Source organism: Lissotriton helveticus, chromosome 2_1 (genome assembly GCF_964261635.1).
Source record: "Lissotriton helveticus chromosome 2_1, aLisHel1.1, whole genome shotgun sequence".
Lineage (NCBI taxonomy): Eukaryota > Metazoa > Chordata > Amphibia > Caudata > Salamandridae > Lissotriton > Lissotriton helveticus.
In genome coordinates this window covers 32,084,183-32,104,846 of record NC_136059.1, presented here as the reverse complement: position 1 = coordinate 32,104,846, position 20,664 = coordinate 32,084,183, and the positions used below count along the sequence as shown (strand labels likewise).

Here is a 20,664-nt window from a genome sequence, read left to right as displayed (position 1 = left end):
ACAAAGGGACACCACACAAGAGGGTAGATTCTCAGAGTCTTTATCAGCAATAAAGGTAGGTTCTCTCAGCATATGTACAAACGGATTGAGGGATCCTTAATGTCTCGGTAACTGTGGGAAGGGGGGTAGCGGGACAGTCTTAGTACCAGCCTGGCACGGGGATACCCTACGCACAGCTCTCAATCCTCGAGCTGGGGGGTTCCGCAAGGTCGAGCCGCGACGTCGTCAGCAGGGCTCCGAAGATGGTTCAGCGTGGTCGGGCCGCGACAGCGTCAGCAGGGCTTCGAGGATGGTTCAGCGAGGTCGGGCCGCGACAGCGTCAGCAGGGCTCCGATGTTCCATGAGGATTTCTTCTCAGCAAGTAGGGGGGCCGCGACCAGGTCAGCAGAGCTCCGAGGTTCCAGGGTTCAAAGTAGCGAGTTCTTCTCAGGGTCAGCCGCGATTCAATCAGCAGGGCTCTCGACTCCAGGATACAACTGCCAACCCATTCCAGAGCTTCCCCAGATATAGGTCTGGAGTCCTTTGATGTCCGGACCCTCGCGCCTGGGGGTCAGAGGGGCCGGGATGAGAGTGTCCAGACACCCAGCAGGGGGGTGGAGCCAGCGCCCAGGGAGGCCGGAGGGCGATCGAAACCAGGCGTCCGGGGATGGCTGGAGAGCCATCGAAACTCCCCTCCTCCTTGATCCGTCGAGTGGCCGCTTTACCACCTGGTCGGATCTTGGTGCCTCGATGTCGGGGCTTCGCTGGGGCCGCGGCTGAGGTCAGGCCGAGGCCACGTGGTCCTGACGTGGAGGGCCCAAGATGGAGTCGGGGCCTTAGATGGCGGCCCGGGGTAGGGGCCGGACCAGCAGAGTGGGGCGAGTAGGGGTCGCCGTGTTCCTGAGGGGGAGAGCCGGGGGTCGCCAGGAGTGGCAGCTCTCGTTGAAGGTTGGAGAGGGTAGCTGCAGGGGGGAAGACAGGAGTCGATGCCGTCCAGGGCCCGCCATACGGGAGGAGTGGGACCACGCCACGAGGCCGGGTCCAACACACGTCCCCCCCAGCTGAAGGCAGGCAGAGTCACCCATCTTCTTGGGGGTTCTCCTCACCGAGGCGGAAGAACCGGGACAGGCCGTCGGCGTTGGCGTGGTCGTGGCCGGGGCGATGTTCCACAGTGAAGTCCATCCCTTGTAGGGAGATGGACCATCGCAGCAACTTTGGGTTCTCTCCTCGCATCTGCATCAACCACCGCAAAGGCTGGTGGTCAGTTTGCACCCAGAAGTGGGTGCCGAAGAGATAGGGTCGGAGTTTCTTGAGGGCCCACACCACGGCGAAGGCCTCTCGTTCAATGGTGCTCCAGCGTTGCTCTCGGGCCAGCAGACGTCGGCTGATGAAGGCCACAGGTTGATCAACTCCTTCGGGGTTGATTTGGGATAGGACCGCCCCGACACCGTGCTCCGAGGCATCGGTTTGGACTACGAATTCCCAGCTGTAGTCGGGGGCTTGGAGCACGGGGGCGGTACACATCGCTGTCTTCGAGTCTCAAAGGCGGCCTGACACTCGGGTGTCCAGGGCACCTTCTGTGGCTGCTTCTTGGAAGTGAGTTCAGTGAGGGGGCCCACAATGCTCCCATAATTCTTCACGAAGCGCCGGTAATACCCAGTGAGCCCTAGGAAGGCTCTGACGGCTGTCTGGGTGACCGGGGGCTCCCAGGCCATGATGGCGTCGATCTTGGGTTGAAGGGGAGCCACATGGCCGCTCCCCACTTGGTGTCCCAGATAGGTCACGGACCCTTGGCCGATCTGGCACTTGCTTGCTTTTATGGTCAGTGCGGCCCGTCTGAGGGCTGTCAGTACCTCCCAGAGGTGCTTGAGGTGCTCGGCCCAGTGGAGGCTTTACACCGCAATATCGTCCAGATATGCAGCGCTGAATTCTTCTAGCCCTGCCAGTACCTTATTCACCAGCCTCTGGCAGGTTGCGGGGGCATTTTTCATCCCGAAGGGCATCACCCTGAAGTGGTAGTGGCCATCGGGGGTTGAGAAAGCGGAGCGCTCTTGGGCGCCCGGGGTGAGTCCGATCTGCCAGTAGCCGGAGGTTAGGTCGAATGTGCTCAGGTAGCGGGCCGCCCCCAGGCGGTCGATTAGTTCATCGGCCCGGGGAATGGGGTGGGCATTGGTCCGGGTGACGGCGTTCAGCCCCCGGTAGTCCACACAAAATCGCAGTTCGGGAGTGACGCCAGGGGCGGCGGCTTTTGGGACCAGGATGACGGGACTGGCCCATGGACTGTCAGAGGGTTCGACCACCCCCAGGGCCAGAATCTTGGAGACCTCCGATTGAATGCCGGTCCGAACTCGGTCGGGAACACGGTAGGCCCGGTGTCGTACAGGCGGGCTGTCCCCGGTGTCGACATCGTGGACGCACCACTGGGTGACTCCGGGGGTGAGAGAGAACAAGTCTGTGAATTGACCCAACAGCTTTTGGCAGTCCTGGCGCTGTTCCGGGGTCAGGGCGGAGGAGAGGGTGACCCCCTCTACGGAGCCGTCTTTCTCAGAGGTGCTCAGGAGGTCCGGTAGGGGCTCGGAGTTGTCTTCGGCCCCGCCATCAGTAGCCATCAGCAGGCTAAGTTCCGTTTGGACAAAGTGAGGCTTGAGCCTGTTGGTGTGGAGGACCCGGAGGGGGTTCCTGGGGGACTCCATGTCCACCAGGTAGGTGACAGGGCTCTTGCGCTCCACCACTTTGAAGGACCCAGTCCATTTGTCCTGGACGGCACAGGGTTCGACCGGGGACATGACCCAGACCTGTTGGCCCAGCTCGAACTCAATGGAAGAGGCGTTCTGGTCATACCAGCGTTTCATCTCCTCTTGGCTGGCCTCGAGGTTGGCCTCGTCAAGTTCCCGGAATTTCCGAGTCTGGTTTCGGAGGGTCAGGATGTACCGGTAGACGTCGGGGGAGCATCTCGGACTGCAACCTCCCAGCCTTCTTTGACCAGGCTGAGGGGACCCCGGACGGGGTGTCCGTACAATAGTTCGAAGGGGCTGAACCCCAGGGACTTCTGAGGGACCTCCCGATAGGCGAAGAGGAGGCAGGGCAGCAACACGTCCCATTGGCGTCGCAAGGGCTCTTCCAGGCCCATGATCATCCCCTTGAGGGTTCGATTGAAACGTTCCACCAGTCCATTCCCTTGGCGGTGGTAGGGGGTCGTAAACTTGTACGTGACCCCGCACTGTTGAAACAGGGACTTCATGTATCAGGAAATGAAGTTTGTACCTCGGTCACTGACAACCTCTTGGGGGAAGCCCACTCGGGAGAAGATCCCCATCAGCGCCAAGCCCACCACCGGGGCCGTCACGGTCCAGAGAGGGATGGCTTCGGGATAGCGGGTGGCATGGTCCACCAGGACGAGAATAAACTGATGACCTTGAGAGGTTCGGGGCTCCAGAGACCCCACAATGTCGATCCCCACCCGCTCGAATGGGGTGTTGATGACTGGGAAGCATTAAAGGGGGGCCTTGTGCTTCCCTCCGCTCTTCCCGCTGGCTTGGCAGGTTGGGCAAGTCCGGCAGTGATTGTTCACATCATTTCTCAATTTTGGCCAGTAAAAATGGGTCACCAGACGGCTGTAGGTTTTGTCCTGCCCCAGGTGCCCGGCGAGCGGCACATCGTGTGCCAGGTTCAGGAGGAAGTCTCTGAATTGGAGGGGGACCACCAGAACCCGGCTGGCCCCCAGTTCGGCAATCTTCTGTTCGCTGTAGAGGAGATCGTTGTCCCAATAGACCCCGATGGGTCTCCGCCGGCTTGAGCGGCGGCTTGCTGTCGGGTTCCCTCGAGGGAGGGACACGCTTTCTGTTCTTGACGGAACTGCTCTTGTGTGGGGCCACCCTCTTGGCACCATTGGGCTAGTTCCGGGAGGTCGCCGAGCTTGGCAATTTCTTCACGGGTGGGCCCCAGTGGGCCGGGCTCAGGGTCGGCGTCTTCGGGGACGGAGGGCGGCGGAGGCGCGGGCCACTCCGGTTCTTCGGTCGGGGTGGATTCAGTCGGGGCAGTGGCCCGGGCGGCCATGGATCAGGTGGCCGCACAGACCCACTCGGGAAGGCCTAGCATCCCCAGATGCTCTCTCCGCTCGACGTGGGCCCAGGGGGAACATTCTAGGTCGTTCCCGAGGAGGCAGTCCATGGGGGCATCGTCCCGGATGGTCACTTTCAGCATGCCCGACACCCCCCCCACTCGAAGGGGATTCGGGCCATCTGGCACAGGCTCTCTGCGTCTGCTGGTATGAAATAGTAGCCGTCGACGTTTCGACCCCAGAGTACACTGGTTGTGCTATAGGGATAACTAAGAAAAAAGTCATTACTATATATACAGACGTTGATACGTATTATTAAAATAGGGGGGGCGCTGATAAGCTCAATAATTGATATGAAGGGATAATATAATATTTTGTTTCCCTTCATATCAATTATTGAGCTTATCAGCGCCCCCCCTATTTTAATAATACGTATCAAAGTCTGTATATATAGTATTGACTTTTTTCTTACTTATCCCTATAGCACAACCAGTGTACTCTTGGGTTTTTGTTTGTCCTGATGAAGACCCCGTCGTAAGGTGTGACTTTCACCTACATGTGTAGTTTCTGGGGTCGAAACGTCAACGGCTACTATTTCATACCAGCAGACGCCACCATCATTTGAGTTATTAATTAGTAGCGTCTTGCGCATGGTTTTTTGTAAATTTTTGAATATTAGTTATTCTGCTCACTGGCTCAGGGATCTGAGACAAGTTGAATGATTGTATGATAAATTGTGATATTTTGCAATCGTATCTTGTTTCACTGGCACAATATCTTTCCACCCACACTTCCTTTCACCCCTTTCCCTCTCTACCCTGGGGCACTATGTTGTCTATATGGTTATTATGTATCAATACAATGTTTGAAGCCCATTGTGATTAAATGACAATGTACCTTATTATTGAAATTGTATTTTGATTCATTGTAAATAATAGTATATCTATTTTATGGGCTGCCAGCAGCTCGGCAAATTCGGTATTATGTTTAATTAAAGAGCGCCGTTCAGGAGCAGTCCTTGGAGGGACTTTAATAAAGCTGTTTGAGGATATAAGTCCTGTTGTGTACTTAAACCGCACTTTATTTCAGTAAAAAGAAAATCCATGTCACATGAAGGGCAGTTCTTAGACTCTTTCAGAGGATCAAGTTGAGGGCAGGAGTCTTTCAGCTGGCCAATAAGACTCAACAAAGTATCTCTAGTGTACTTTAGATAAGGTCCCAATAACCGTGGAGAATGAGCAGGGGGGCGGGTGGCCCTGGGCCAGGTCCAGGCGCGGACAGGCGCAGACGGGCTTGCCTTTGGCTTGCCTTCGGCGCGCCCGCTGCCCGCGTCTGTTCCGGCATGCTGCTTAAATAGCAGTAAGTCGAGCGTCTCTAGCACGCATCAGCTGTTCCTGACCCGGAAATGCTGGAAAGTGTGTTCGTTCGCTTAGCCCTCTGCAACAAACGGCACAAGCCGCCGCGGGACGGGGCGGGGACAAAAGGTCAGGCAGCTTATTTTCTAGAGACTGACATCATGATCTCACAGCATCAATTTGGTATGGCAGTGCTGGCGCATGTACACAGCCATTTAGCATCAAACGTGGGGTGCGCCAGGGATGTGTCCTAGCCCCAGTCCTATTTTTCCTTTACACTAACGATTTGGTATCTGTTGGGGCAGACGTTCCGTATGTGGCGAAGAAGGCTGTGCCCACACTATCCTATGATGACGATGCGGTCCTCCTGCAAATGACGGCCAACAGCCTCAAGAAGCTTATTTCTAGTTATGATAGCTTTATGAAAGACCTGGAGACCAACCTTGAGAAAACTTTCACCATCGTATGTGGCTCCAGAAATACGAAAACCTGTACCTTAAATACTGATGGTAAAATACTAGGTAGGGTCAGCACCTTTTCTTACCTGAGCATAGATTTCGATGACGAATGTACATGGTCAACTTGTACCAATAGTAGGATAACTCGTCACACCCAAGCTGTAGGTACCACTTCAGCGCTCGCAATGTACATTGACAAAAAACATATTGCCCCGATTTTAGATATTTATAATCAGAAATGCCTCCCAAATTTAACGTATGGAATGGGTATTTGGGGAGGCAGGGATGTTCATGCAATGCAGACGGAGGAGAATAGATTCTGTCGCCTCCCGCAACCTCACATTTCCCACTGCACCTGGAGCTAAGCATGGAGTATGTCGGAGATATCATCAATGTTGCCCCGTTAGCTCTCTGGTGCTCAATTCAGTATAACAACGAAGCCGCTCTTAATCGGGCAGTCATTAGAGATTGTTTATCCTGTGCCCACGGTCTGGCTATTCCATCGCAAAAATATATTAAAGATAGTTTTTTGGCCCTTGGTTGTGTCCAGATGTTCGAGCATCCAGAGTCCATCTAAAAAAAGGACAAAACATGGGTTCAGGATAGCTTTCGTAAGTATAAACTAGTGATGAGGGAATTAACAGAAGTTTCCAAACCTTTAGTCAGAGATAATTGTATTATCCAAATGTTACCAACAATCGCTCCATATTTATTATATGTGATCAACGTCCATGACGGCCTTCGTGTGGACTGATATTGACAACTCCTGCCGTAACTTATGGCAATTATATAAGATGTGGCCTCTCGTATAAAAAGTGTTTCCCTCGACTTTGGACAACAAAACAAAGCTAATCACGAGGATGGCAAAGTTTTTATAGACCTGAAAAATACAGAAAACAAGACATTTCTACTGAAGTCGCACAGAAGTTGAAAAAGTGAAGCCGTTTTGAGAATAGTTTTGAATAAATAAGTCAGTTATGATATGGGGAGTGAAAACCAATACGAATATCCCTTTGGATATTGACAGACCCCGCAACTTGTAGCAACGCTAGCTTGAGGATACCCTGCATCCACATGATAATCAAAAAATAGCGGTTTTGAGGTCCTGAGGAAGGTGGTACAAGTCCGCCGAAACGCGCGTCGACCTAGCGTGGAATCCCACATAACATTCTGTGGTTGCTACTCAGTCAGAGTTTCTTTCTCTGTCAAAACCTTACATACAGAAAGAATATTTAGTGGATAAATGGATAGTATGCAAGTGTTAGTATGAACGACTGTTGAGTGTGATTTAGGTGTGGGCATCAGGATAGTTTTTTACATTTTGTGGATAAAAACTTGAAACAAATATGTAAATGATGAATTATGTGTTAATTGTCCAAATGAATTTATAAAAAAGAAATGTTATAAATGTTATATAAAAAAAGCATCTAAAAAGGAAAAAAAGCTCTTTTTTGATATACTCTTTAAAAAAAGAAATAAAACTTGATAAATACAAATCTAAAAAATGTGTTATTAGCATATTTTGAAGGACATGAGATATTGATGTGAACTGAGACACAATGTATAAATTATGTAAGCCATAAGGGAAATTCTTTATTCATGTGTGTACATTTTCCCCTCTTTTCCCTGGCTTGAAGTAAATTTAGAGGGCGTCCCCATCTACATACTATTACAACGTCCATGAGAAAACACTGTTGGCTAGATTTAGGGTAGGTTCTGTTCACTAGTTAATATGTTTTCAATTAGGCTAGTATTCACCTGCCTCTATTGGAACCTGTCCTTGTGATGAGCAATCTAATCAAACTATTTCACACTTTGTCTTTTTCTGCCAATTTTATTTGCAATTTACTAAGGAAGTTTTTATCACCTTTGCTGCTTAGATACAAATTTTCTAAATCTAAAGCCGCTCTATTTGTTTTTTGCGACTCAATGACTGTAGCGTATGCTACGCAGTTGTTAGCTTTCTGAAATGCACTTTGGCCAAACGAAGGCATAGGCTGTTTTGATAAAACAAGCTTTTATATTTGTTTTTAATCAAGTATTGCCGGCTCCGTACTGCAAAATGTATTCTGTTTCTTACATTCCTCATTCTCTCACTATGCTGTTTTATCTGATTTGATGTTTTTGGAACCAATTTTTATGCACTGTCACTTTATCAAATGTGAATTAACAAATGACCACGTCTTTTTAACCATAGATGTTTCTTTTAACATGTTGTGTGTTTTATTGTATGATTATTATATTGTGTGTATCTTTTATGATCTGCCTCTGGAAGATCGAATAAGGGCAATTGAATTGAATTGAATTGAATTGAATTGAATTGACCTGCACCGGGTATTACATTTTTTGTTCCATTTCGCAAAGACCTGAAGATCTACCTTTTCTTCTGACATTAGTTTTTCCACTGGATTGTGGCCAGTGTTCTCTGAGCGCCAAAACATCTCTAGGTAATCACACACTTTATAAATACATTAACATAAAATAACATTACATATAAGGTTCCCAAAATTTAGTCTAAGATAAGACTACACATATGGGTGGGGGCCTAAAGAAAAGATAGAATTAGGGCTTAACCTATATCTTGGATGTATGTATACCCCGTTGCAACGGCGATGGAGTATACATAGCGCAAAGGTAATGATCTGCCAGCCAAATTCAAAAGCAGGTGGACCTTCGATTTAATCACGGCAGAGACTACTCCACCTCCACTATGGTTAAAACCCTCCAATGCCCATGCAGACCTCTAATTCCACCCACCAAATTTAGTTGGACGGAATCAGAGGTCAGTTTTCAGTGTCCGTCACCACCAGGAAACCACTAGCGATGAGGGGCAGTGAAAACTGATTAATGCTCCTCTTGAAATGGGAGCGCTCCCATGGCGAAAGGCGCATTTTATTTTATTATTTCCAATTTTCAGGATTTTCTTTTTGAATGTAGAAAAGAAAATAGTGTGGTGCAGGGCTCCGTAATGTTGACGGAGCCTTGCACCCAACTATAACAGCATTGACGGGAACCGCCATGATGACCATTCCAGCCAATGCTTTAGAAAGGATCACCAGCTTAGTGGTCACCTCCATCAGGGAGAGAGAGTAATTTACTCTGTCTCCCTGGTCTCCTTGATGGAGAGATGGCCCCCTGCTATAATATTAATTAGTCCCTTAATGTCAGACTTTGCGTTAACATTAATACAGAAATTGAGATTCCTAAAATCACATCGTTTTCATGCCACATAATGTTAATAGAAATAAAATCACACAGTAAATAGCCACATTTCCTCTGGTTTTAAGTAACAATAAACACCTTTCACCAGCACCAAGATGATGCTTAGGGCATGCGCAGTATAAAATAAATCCACCGGGTGCTCGGCTGAAGGGTCCACAATCCCAGCATCAGAAAAATTTCAAAAGAGGCGTGGGTGCATGTGGGATGAACACACCTCTGCTCAAAATGTGGTGGGGTTACCTGGGAATTATCATTTGAAATACTCCATTGGAGAAGTTTTGAACTTGATGACGTCATCGTGGAGCTCCTGGAGGCGGGGGCGGTGCTCCGGTTTGAACAGGTTGACTTTTGCACCCAGGAAGTAATGGGGTAGATTTCGTTGCCGGAGGTAAAACACAAGATAATTCACCAGCCTTTTGAAGCTCACCGTCAGGTCCTCCCAATCATTCTCTGAGGGGTGCTCCTCACAGGCCCAGAACAACACAGTCTGTAGGAACAAGCACGTTTACTGGTTAGTCCCTGAAAAGATACTCTAAACTACCTCATCATGCCATGTGCGAATCACTGCATTCAATGGTTTTTGTGGCATTTGATTATGGTAATTATTTAAGACGTTCCTATGTATCAGTGGTGGCTGGTGAGATTTTAAAGTGGTGAGGCGCAAAAGTTTGTGATAATTGCCCTGTGGTGAGTGAGCATAGTGAGTGAGCCTGACTGCCGTAAAGGAGGACCGGAAGTTTCCCCCCCCCCCACGGAAAAAAAAGAGTGGGCAAATGGTGCATTTTCAAGGAAATTTGAAAAAGGAAGAAGGTTAATAGAGCAATTGTGAAACTGTAATTATGACATCAATGAAGAGATTTCATATATCATATTGCAACACCTGTTCTTTGTGCACTGCTACGTGCTACCCGTGTATTTTTAAAAATCCCAGACTTCAGTCAGGCATGCAACTTTGAGGACAGCACCCCCCTTCTGATCATTGTGTCAGCCCCGTTGGGGCCACCCATGGAATCTGTCACCAGGCAGGCCCTGTGTTAGCTTCTGTCCTGACAAATGGCTTGAATTTTACTGCCTGCATTTGAAAGAGCCTGCTTACAGCAAACCAATGAGTTTATTTTGTAGGCAGCATGCGAGCCATTTGTCAGGCCATGAAGACAGCACACAGCAGGGCCAGCTTTAGCGTTGATGGTGCTGGGCGAGACAATGTTTGTTGGCGCCCCCCAATGACCAGATCCGCAACGGATACCCTCACTAGCACCCTTTAACCGTGCCCCTCAAGTCTCCATAACTACTCTCTCTCTGAGATGCAATTAATTAGTATTATAGTGCCACTCATACCAGTGTAGGATGTCAGAGCACTTTACACTGTGTGGCTCACTGGTTAGAGGAGGCAGACCTGGAAGCAGAGGTCAGCCTGGGACCAGGGTTCAATTCCCAAAGCGGCAGGGTCTTGAGTCCTAAAATGTCCATGGACTCGACAATTCTCGCTCCGGTGCCTACTCGATTCACGGGTTCACACTCTGCGACTCTGGGCAATAGCTTGCTTAATCTCCACAACGGCCCCTCGCGGCGGGATGCCTGGCTTTCACCTTGCGGATACCCTGCCGGGGTTATCTCACAGGGGAATACCAGGACGGGTTCCCTAAGCAAGCGCTTAGAAACCGCTTGGTGATTTGCGCTATATAAATTCCTGTACATTTACATTACGTCTCACACACATTACACAGAGACAATCAATCATACTTGTATAAATCAGTGTATAGGAAATGTTAAATTCGACAAAGGACTACAAGATGTAGAAGTCACATGTCATCTAAACTGCTAGACAATATATTTTAAGAGTGCTTGGTCTGCAGAAGCACAAACTCAGAATTTAAAATCTAACACCATGGTTGGGGTTCTCTTTAGTAATAAGAATTGATTCATATAGAAATGAACCCTTTATACAACATTAGGATCATGAAAGACTAGGGAAAATCACGACACTCTAAACTATACCATGCAGTTTGCATGCAGCTCTTTGATGACAGTTAATAACTCACTGTTCTATATTAAGGTTTTAACTTATAAACTGAAAGTCACAAAAGGATCTATCTGACAAAAGCAGTAACCCACTGACCTAGTTACATTATATGCACTGTGTGATCTGCATGGTACACGTTCTTTGCAGCAGGCACATTAACCCTCTGCACTACCTTTCCACGAGTCAAAACGTCCACTAGACAAAACTCTCCAGGAAAAACAATAATCACCACGGTTAATTTAAGATTTTTATTGTTGCCTAAAATTGCTGGAGGCAAGGAATGCACACAGGGCTGAGGGCAGTCCTCAGGAGGAGTCAGATGGGCTGTAAACTCTTGGTGATGGAAATTACAAGATAGCCCAAGTCAATTGTGACAAGCATTTGCAATGCAGTAGGTCTCGCATTTACACGAGTTTGAGCTATTGACATTGCAAATAACAATGCCTTTTTTTGTTTTTGTTTTAAAAACATAAATAAAAGGCATTGTTATTTACAATGCCAATAGCTGAAACTCTCGTAACTGCGAGACCTATTGCATTGCAAATGCTTGTTCTGGACTTGATGTAGCTTTCGCCTGACTGCGTGGACCGAATCAGGCGAAGTGTTGTTGCATTGCCCAGCAGGTTGACACCCTAGACTGAGACTTTAAAGAAAGCAGAGGTACATCTTCTGGTTTCAGCAGAACATTGAAGCAAGCCGCTGCACATCAGGAACGACGAGGGTCAGGTGAAAGTGACATCAAGTCCCAAAAGTATGCTGGGAAAAACAGCAGGCCTGCCCTTTAACTACTGCAGAAGAAATGTAGATGTTACATGCACAGCAAATGAAACGGCAGGCTCCCAGAAAACGGAACTAATAAGTTAAAATAAAAGCCCAATATGCCTTACGACTCTTCAAGTATTAAAAAAAGAAACCAGTGGAGTGGTGTGGCTCACTGGTTAGAGGCGGCAAACCCGGAAGCAGAGGACGGCCCGGGACCAGGGTTCAATTCCCAACGCGGCAGGGTCGTGGACCAGGGTCAGCGGACTCGATAATTCTCCCCGCAGTGCCTACTCTAACCAGGGATCACACTCGGCAACTCTGGGCATTAGCTTGCCTCATCTCCACAACGGCCCCCCATATACGCCGGCGATGCCTGGTTTCACCTTGGAGATACCCAGTAGGGACCATCTCACAGAGAAAGCCAGGACGGGTTCCCCAGCGGTCTACAGCGCAGAGATACCCCATGTGGGGTGATTCATGCGCTTTAAAAGACATCATTTTATTTATTTATTTATTTATTTTTAAAGTTTTATAGAGCGCGAACAAGATCCTTGCGGATATCAGAGCGCTTTCCAGTATTCAGAGTTGCATAGTACAAATTATCCAAGTGTAAAAGGAGGGGTAACATGAGCAAGGGACAATAGAATGAGTGCAAAAGTACAAAAACATTACATTACACATTACATTACATTAAAGCTTTGTATTATTTTTATAGGATTAGTAACTCCTTTAAAGCAGTTTTTCACCACTCAGATTTGCACATTCTGGTCATTTTGTGTGATGCACCTCGAACAGTGCTTCAACCCTACAAATGCTTCTACTGCATATGCTAAAATATTTACTTATGAGTGACAACCTTATTTTTCTTGTTTTCTTGGAAGATCATTGTTACCAGGTATATTTCAGTCCCACACTGGATTGTATTCTATATTACACTGAAGCTGGGCGATTTTTTTGGTATATTGTTGCACCTTTTATGTCATACATAGACTTACCTGTGCTTCTGGCCTGCACTACATTGGGTTAACATCTCATAAAGTCAAAGTCAGGATCCAAGAGCATGTAAGCACACTGAAGGCAGGAAAGCTAACTACCCATTTGGAACGCCACTTTCAAGAGCAACAACATAACTTCAGGGATGTGAGGTGGATGGTCCAAGAGAGAGTGATGGGGGATGGACACAATTTGTGACTGGACTGGCCAGTAGGGAAGCCCGTTGGATTTTTCAAGAAGGGGCGGACCAAGTAGGGCTCCATCCTTCTAAAGTCAATGACATGCGTATCAAGTTGTCAAATATTTGCATGTGGAGAGCCGAAGAAGTAGCAGAGACAGGAAGCAGTAAACAGAAAAGAAATTGACGACAAACTCATGAGTCTGTAACGGCCCGGGTGACCCTGCAAAGGATGTTGGGAAACAGTGTCCGTTTCTACTCAGAACACGGATTAAGCCTCCTTTGAATGAATCACCAGTGTCCCAAACTGGTTTCGGTCCTGCGTGACATTTTCTTTTCACGTGGAACAGGGTTACTCAAATCTGTTAGTCAGACAAGTAATCCCTCAACCAATCCCAAGCAATGGTCAACGGTGCACTTTACGGGAGCTCAAAATAAGAAAACTAGCTAATAGAGGCCTCGTATCCAATCCTAAACCTCTATACATGTTCGGAGGCCAACAGCCGAAACCTTCAGCCAATGAGCATACCAACAACACCCTTAGCCAATCATAAAGCGCCTCCGTATTTTCCATGGCGAATAGAATATAGTTATGCATATATTCCGAATAATGGATTAGTTGTGGCAGAAGAACACTCGCATCGAGGGAATGTAAATACCGTATTTACGCATGCATGGAAAAAAAGTGCCTGTAAATAAAGTTACCCGATTTTGGTCTCAAATAATGGACAGTCTCAGGAAATGTTCTAAAAATGCAGAGAATGTTTCGAATAGTTTTAGCAGTTTCTTTTCTTCGGCTATTAAATCAATTCTCATGTAAATATATCTAATGAGCCTAATTTAAGAAAGAGTAAATATAGATAAAATGAACTACAGCAGCCTACATGTTTAATGAATTATCAGGGCTGGCGTCACCTCAGAACTTGAGAATCCTACAGCAGCACGCGCATAGATAGACTAGTGGTGCGCGCGTACCACAGAGGAGCGGGGGGAGGGAGCACGGCAGCGAGGCTAACGTGGAGTGACGGCCACCGCCGCGCTGTGATTGGCCAGCACCCGCCCGGAAGAAGAAGGGACGTCCTCCCGTGGCCCGGGGCTCCCGTGGAGTGTGGAGAGCCCGGGGCCGCCAGCCGAAAGGAGACACAGCTTTGCGGGGCTCCCATGTACTGGAGGGAGCCCCGGCAGAGGAACCAGCAAGCATTGTTGGACAGCGGAGGGGGCGCGAGGCACATTGTCGGTGCCTGCCCCCACCGCGAGAGCCACAGACGTCCTGCCGCCGTCAGAGGAGCCCCCCCTTGCAGCCGGTGAGTGTTTAAAGGCGGGGGGGGAGAAACAGGCGCTCGCATCGTCTCCCGGGGGACCACTAACTAATCGGAGAGGTGCGACGGAGCCGGTGAGGCTCTTTAGGCGGGAGGGCACGATCACGCCCTTGCTGAGAGAGACAGGAGATGTTGAACGCTCGCGCGACCTGATCGGATTACGGCAGGCGGCGCGTGCAGATCTCTTGTCGCTCCCTGTACCTCCTTGTAAGCAAAAACGATTGCAATAGAGTCTTGCAGTGACGATCGCTTTGCGATCGGTTCGCAGGTGCGAGACCTAAAAAACGGTGGAAATGCGTGCAGGCTCGCCTCTCGCTCACATGTACATAAAATGTGCACAATAATAGTACATCAGTAAAACAGTTGTTTTATCGATCCTCACGGAGACATAGGGCCGCGTGACGTGCCTGGTGCTGCACCGGTCAGGGGTGATTTATGTCACTGGAACAAATTAACTATCAGCTTTGCACAACACTCTTTGTTGTGCAGCTGTGTAGCATGCGAATACAAACCAAAAGCATAAAACAAAACAAAACTTTACATGCAGAACCACGGATGCCGCTGGAATACACAACAGGCAGTTACTGAGAAATGGCCAGCGTACAACCTACTGTAAATTTAATTGGGAAGACATCCAGCTGCGGCCCGTGCAGTTAAGAGTGGTGGGTGGGATTTCGACAGACATTGAAAAGGGTAACTTAATTATTTATTTAATTTTCCCTCATTGTCGTCTGTCAAAATCCACCCCTCCCCCCACCCGGCCCCACCGCTCTTACCTGTACGGGCCGGGGCTGAAGACATCATATGCAGGGCACAAGTCCTATAAGAGAGAAGTGGGGGGACTGACCAAATAAGACAGTATGCAAATGACATCATGACATCACGACGTATCGCTATAAAAGAAATAAATAGCGCTTTTAAACTATTTGTGTAAATACTGGGACAGACCACCCCATCTGACAGTCTTACAGTGTCTGCATTTATATACAGGGACAGACCAAGGCAAAAGCTGCCTCTCTTAAGTACTTCTGAAGAGATTGCAAGCTGTGTGCCTTTGTTTCCCTTCCGTGGCATTTAAATTTACGTGGGAGGTTCCAGGCGGCCCCCAGTCAGCATACACAAACAAAAGGAGGCCAGATGGCCCCTTAAATTTGGCCCAGCTGGAGGTGAAAAGAGGCTCCCTTGCTGCCTGCATATTGCTGCTGGAATTGAAAGAAGCCAACGTACAGGCGCTGCTGAATGTGTCCTGGTGTCTTACACGGAATCAAAGAGAAGGCCCTTGACTGGACCACATCCTTCCTCTCCGGCAGAACCCAGAGCGTCCGCCTCACACCCTTCCGATCCAAAGCCACAGAAATCATCTGCGGTGTCCCCCAGGGCTCATTCCTCAGTCCGACACTGTTCAACATCTACATGGCCCCCCTCGCACAAGTGGCCCGCCATCACGACCTCAACATCATCTCTTACGCCGACGACACCCAGCTCATCCTCTCCCTCATCAAGGACCCACACACCGCCAAAAACAACCTCCACGAGCGAATGAAGGCCGTCGCCGACTGGATGAGGAGCAGCCGTCTGAAGCTGAACACGGACAAGACAGAGGTACTCATCCTCAGACCCACCCCCTCAGCCTGGGACGACTCCTGGTGGCCGACCACACTGGGAGCAGCACCAACACCCACCAACCATGCACGCAACCTAGGATTCATCCTCGACTCCTCCCTCTCCATGTCTAAACAGGTCAATGCCGTCAACTCCTCCTGCTACAACACCCTCCGCATGCTCCGCAAGATCTACAAGTGGATACCGACCGAAACAAGAAGAATGGTGACACAGGCCCTCGTCAGCAGCAGACTGGACTACGGCAACGCACTCTACGCAGGAATCCCAGCCAAACACCTACATCGACTACAACGCATCCAAAAGTCCCCCTCCACAGTCACATCACCCCCCACCTGAGAGACCTGCACTGGCTCCCCGCGGACAAGAGGTTCACCTTTAAGCTCCTCACCCAAGCACACAACGCCGGACCAGCCCACCTGAACAGCAGACTCAGCTTCTACACCCCCACCCGCCAGCTTCGCTCCGCCGGCCTCACCCTCGCCGCTGTTCCCCGCATCCAACGAACGACCTCCAGCGCCAGATCCTTCTCCTACCTCGCCGCCAAGACCTGGAACACCCTCCCTACCCACATACGGCAGGCCCAAGACCTACTCACCTTCAGAAGACTCCTCAAGACCTGGCTCTTCGAGCAGTAGCAGCACTCCCCTCAGCGCCTTGAGACCCTCACGGGTATGTAGCGCGCTCTACAAGTACTCTGATTGTACTACTATGATTGAAGTTCAACATATTTCAGTGGGGCCTAACTTCTTGGCCGGAGGGGAACGGCGTCCACCCTGTGAAAATAGGGGGTGGACGCCGTGTATCTGCGTGTACCCCCGACTCGTGCCCTGATCATATGACATACCTTAACATGCCTCAATGAGCTATAATTATTGGTAACATAGAAGGTACCAGCTGAGGATCAGTGCCAATTAAAATTGTAGCTCAGGGACGATTTAAAACAAAACCAAATCCTTCGACGTGAAGTGAATCATCGTTTACACACAGCTGGCTGGTCCTCGAACAAAGGCGAGGGAAGCTGGCGACAAAACCTTTTTCTGTAATGCAGGCAATTCAAACTTACCTGCTGTGGATGGAAGCACTTTTCAAATCAAGTGCATGCTGTAAGCCCGAAGCAAAACTAGGAATCAACAACCCCTGTGACTGTCTCTGTCCTTGCGGCATGAAAAGGGAAGAGAGACAGCCTCCTCCTATCCCCGCGCTACCTCAGTCACATGCACATACAGTCCACACCAGGGCAAAGGCCCTGTCTGAAAAACCAGACGCCTCTTAGCCAATCCAGATGCTGCTTTTGCTGTTACTATTATTATTAATAACAGGGGGTACCCGGTAAACCAAAAGGCATCTGGGTGAAAACACAGAATTACAAAAAAGGTGATGCCAAGGTATTTACTACAAAAAAAGTAAATTCTGAGAACAAAAACAGTCAATTATTTGTCGCTTTTGCTGTTACAGCTGCACTTGGATTGGCTAGGGCAGGCAACCTCAATGCTCATTACTGAGACTAGGGGCTGTGGCTTTGAGTCACCCTGGCCCACTAATAGGCACTAGAGAGACCTCTAGTGTGCATGTAGGATTGGCCGGAGAAAGGCAGCCGGCCAACTCAACATGCACACTTGGGCCCAGGTGCCTCTAACGAGTGTCTGCCAATAATGTTAAGCGAGCCCCACCTCCCTCAGGCCTGCCCAGGCTTAGGATCCGCATCGGCCGCGATTATGCAACCGACCAATGGCAAAAGATGACTGCCGTGGGCTGCGGGCAGAACGTAAACAGTAAATTTTTATAAATGGTACTTTACTCAGATTAATAGAGGGTTGGGGGGCCATAATAGAAGTAGGGCAAACCCCCAATGCTCTATAGGAGGCACTGCCCCAGATCATATGACGTGTCACCTTACAGGCTGCGAGTCGTACACATGTAACACACTCAAGTGTATCCACAAGATATCACACTTCGTATTCAACTGGAATAAATCAAAGGAAGGAAGAGCGAACACACGGAGGAAGTGAATAATATTCAGAAAAAATTGTATTTAGTGATGAAACAACAAATGTACATCTGGGGAGACGGATACAAAGAAATCAATTAAAGCAACAGTTATGAACAGAGGTATAAATGACATCTACTCATCAGTTCACAACAAAAACATCAACTCCTGGTAATTATGACAGACTACCAAATTAATCAATAAACAATGGTCGTATGTTGGTGACAACGCAACATTTCTGGAGATGATGGAGGTGTCGACGTTTCGGTCTAATATGCAGTCGTCATGAAGACCATCATCAGGACAGAATATTTCATTGCTGAAAAAACTCCCTACATTGAAACAATAAATCCAAGTTACTAACAATGTATGTTAAAAATCACTAAACTTATACATAACCAACATTCTGACAAAATGTAATTTTTTTTTTATAAAATAACTCCATGTGTCAGGCAGAGACCTGATGTCTAATTTATTCCAAGCATATTACCCCTTCCTGGTAATGCCTAGAAGAGACATTCATTCGACAGTTAATCATGAATTTAACTTATTGATTTTATGGGGGGGTCACAAGATCTATATAAAGATTCTCAAATCTTTATGAATTGTAAGAGAAAAATTATCTAGTATTTTGTCTTTAGAACATTGTTACAGTACACTAAAATATTTACATTTGTACAGTAATAAAAACAAAACACAGACAAGAAACAACTTATCATCCTACTGAATGTGGATACAGTCGTATAGCCAACACAGAGAATTGGTAAAACAACACGTTTGTCACCGGAAAATTTCCAAGAAGGTTTGTTTCTAATTTCGATGAAACAATAGATGTGGGGCAGAGGATCCAACAGATTGGTTAGAATCTAAAGGGATATATAACTGCTATTAATATGGTGTTATGAGTCGTAGGAGCAGCCTAATGAAACAGGCGTAGTTCTAAGCATACCTTCAATTTGGTATATGGAGGCCCCCTTTGATGAACGGTTCTTGGATAGCTGGTAGCTAAACGTACAGCGTAGCTCTGAAATTCTATAAAAATAGACATCACGTCTTAAAATGCTTATATTCAAGTAGCCTTTATCTATTGTACGGCAAGACATGACAAATAGTCTGTTTATATTAGCAGGAGTTATGCCAAGAATGTAACAACAATGTGAAGGCCTTGCTTGATAAAATAGCCCTCACCATCAAAGATTTTGAAGCTTTTAATTCTCAGAAAAAGACTACGAAACTTCAATTAGACATCAAGCGGTACAATAAAGAGAAGACCTACCCCTATCTTAACAAAGACTTCTACCAACCTCAAGGGAACCAACAAGGTCCTTTTCGTGGTCAACAGAAGAGAATTACCTTCATCTTCATTCAGAAGTCATCTGCGGCGTCCCGCAAGGATCATCACTCAGCCCCACCCTCTTCAACGTCTACATGAGCCCCCTCGCAACCATCGCACGTCAACACAACCTCAACATCATCTCCTACGCTGATGACACTCAGCTGATCCTCTCACTCACCAAAGACCCAATCTCCGCCAAAACCAACCTACATGAAGGGATGAAAGAAGTAGCTGAGTGGATGAAGCACAGCCGTCTAAAACTGAACTCGGACAAAACGGAAGTCCTTATCTTAGGCGCACCCCCTTCCGCCTGGGACGACTCTTGGTGGCCAACGGCCCTAGGAAAAGCCCCCATACCGAAGGACCACGCACGGAACCTGGGCATCATCCTGGACTCCTCGCTCTTGATGACCAGACAAGTCAACGCCGTCTCATCATCATGCTTCAACATCCTACGCATGCTCCAAAAAACTTTTCGCTGGATCCCCACCGAAACAAGAAAAACGGTCACCCACGCACTGGTTACAAGCCGTCTAGACTACGGAAACACCCTTTACGCCGGTACCACCGCAAAACTGCAGAAAAACCTCCAACGCATCCAAAATGCTTCTGTCAGACTCATACTAGACATCCCCCGCACAGACCATATTTCCGTTCACCTGAAAGACCTTCACTGGCTCCCCGTCAACAAGAGGATAACGTTCCGTCTCCTCACCCACGCACACAAAGCCATATACGAACTTGGACCTGATTGTCTCAACACGCGCCTTTCCTTTTACACCCCCACCCGCCAGCTGCGTTCGTCCAACCAAGCCCTCGCCCCTGTGCCGCGCATCCACAAAGCCACCATAGGGGAAAGATCCTTCTCCTACTTAGCGGCCAAAACCTGGAATTCCCTTCCCACCCACCTACGCCTCACTCAAAACCACCTAGCCTTCAGAAAACAGCTTAAGACCTGGATATTCGATAAGTAAACCACCCCCCCTTCCTCAAGCGCCTTGAGACCCTCGGGGTATGTAGTGCGCTATATAAATTCTGACTTGACTTGACTTGACTACCTTCTCAGGCACGGATTCAGACACTGACAGTAAAAGGGGCTCTGATTACCAACAAAGAGCAGGACAGGAGCAACCATCTACCTCCAGGCAGCCTTTTTTAGGACAGGGCCAGAGGGGACAAGGTCCACCATCACGAGGCCAGCAGAGACAATCACGCAGAGGATGGGGACGGAACAACTATACCCCGGGGTTCCGACGCACGAGGAACCAATATTACGAGTGGTAGAAGACAATGTAAGTTTACCTTTCTTCAACTTATCTAAACACACCTTAACCACCACTGAAATATCTGTCCTTTCACAAGGCCTATC

At 48.3% G+C, this 20,664-nt stretch overlaps 1 protein-coding gene across 1 annotated transcript in view; it reads right to left on the bottom strand.

The window, feature by feature from the left end:
• Window positions 1-20,664, bottom strand: part of LOC144817684 (protein mab-21-like 3) — a 137,194-nt gene that overhangs the window by 19,515 nt on the left and 97,015 nt on the right. Inside the window, exon 4 of the mRNA XM_078674429.1 lies at window positions 9,315-9,561. Within this exon, the coding sequence (XP_078530555.1) occupies window positions 9,325-9,561 (237 nt within the window). The 3' untranslated portion in view covers window positions 9,315-9,324. The remainder of the gene's footprint in view (window positions 1-9,314; window positions 9,562-20,664) is intronic.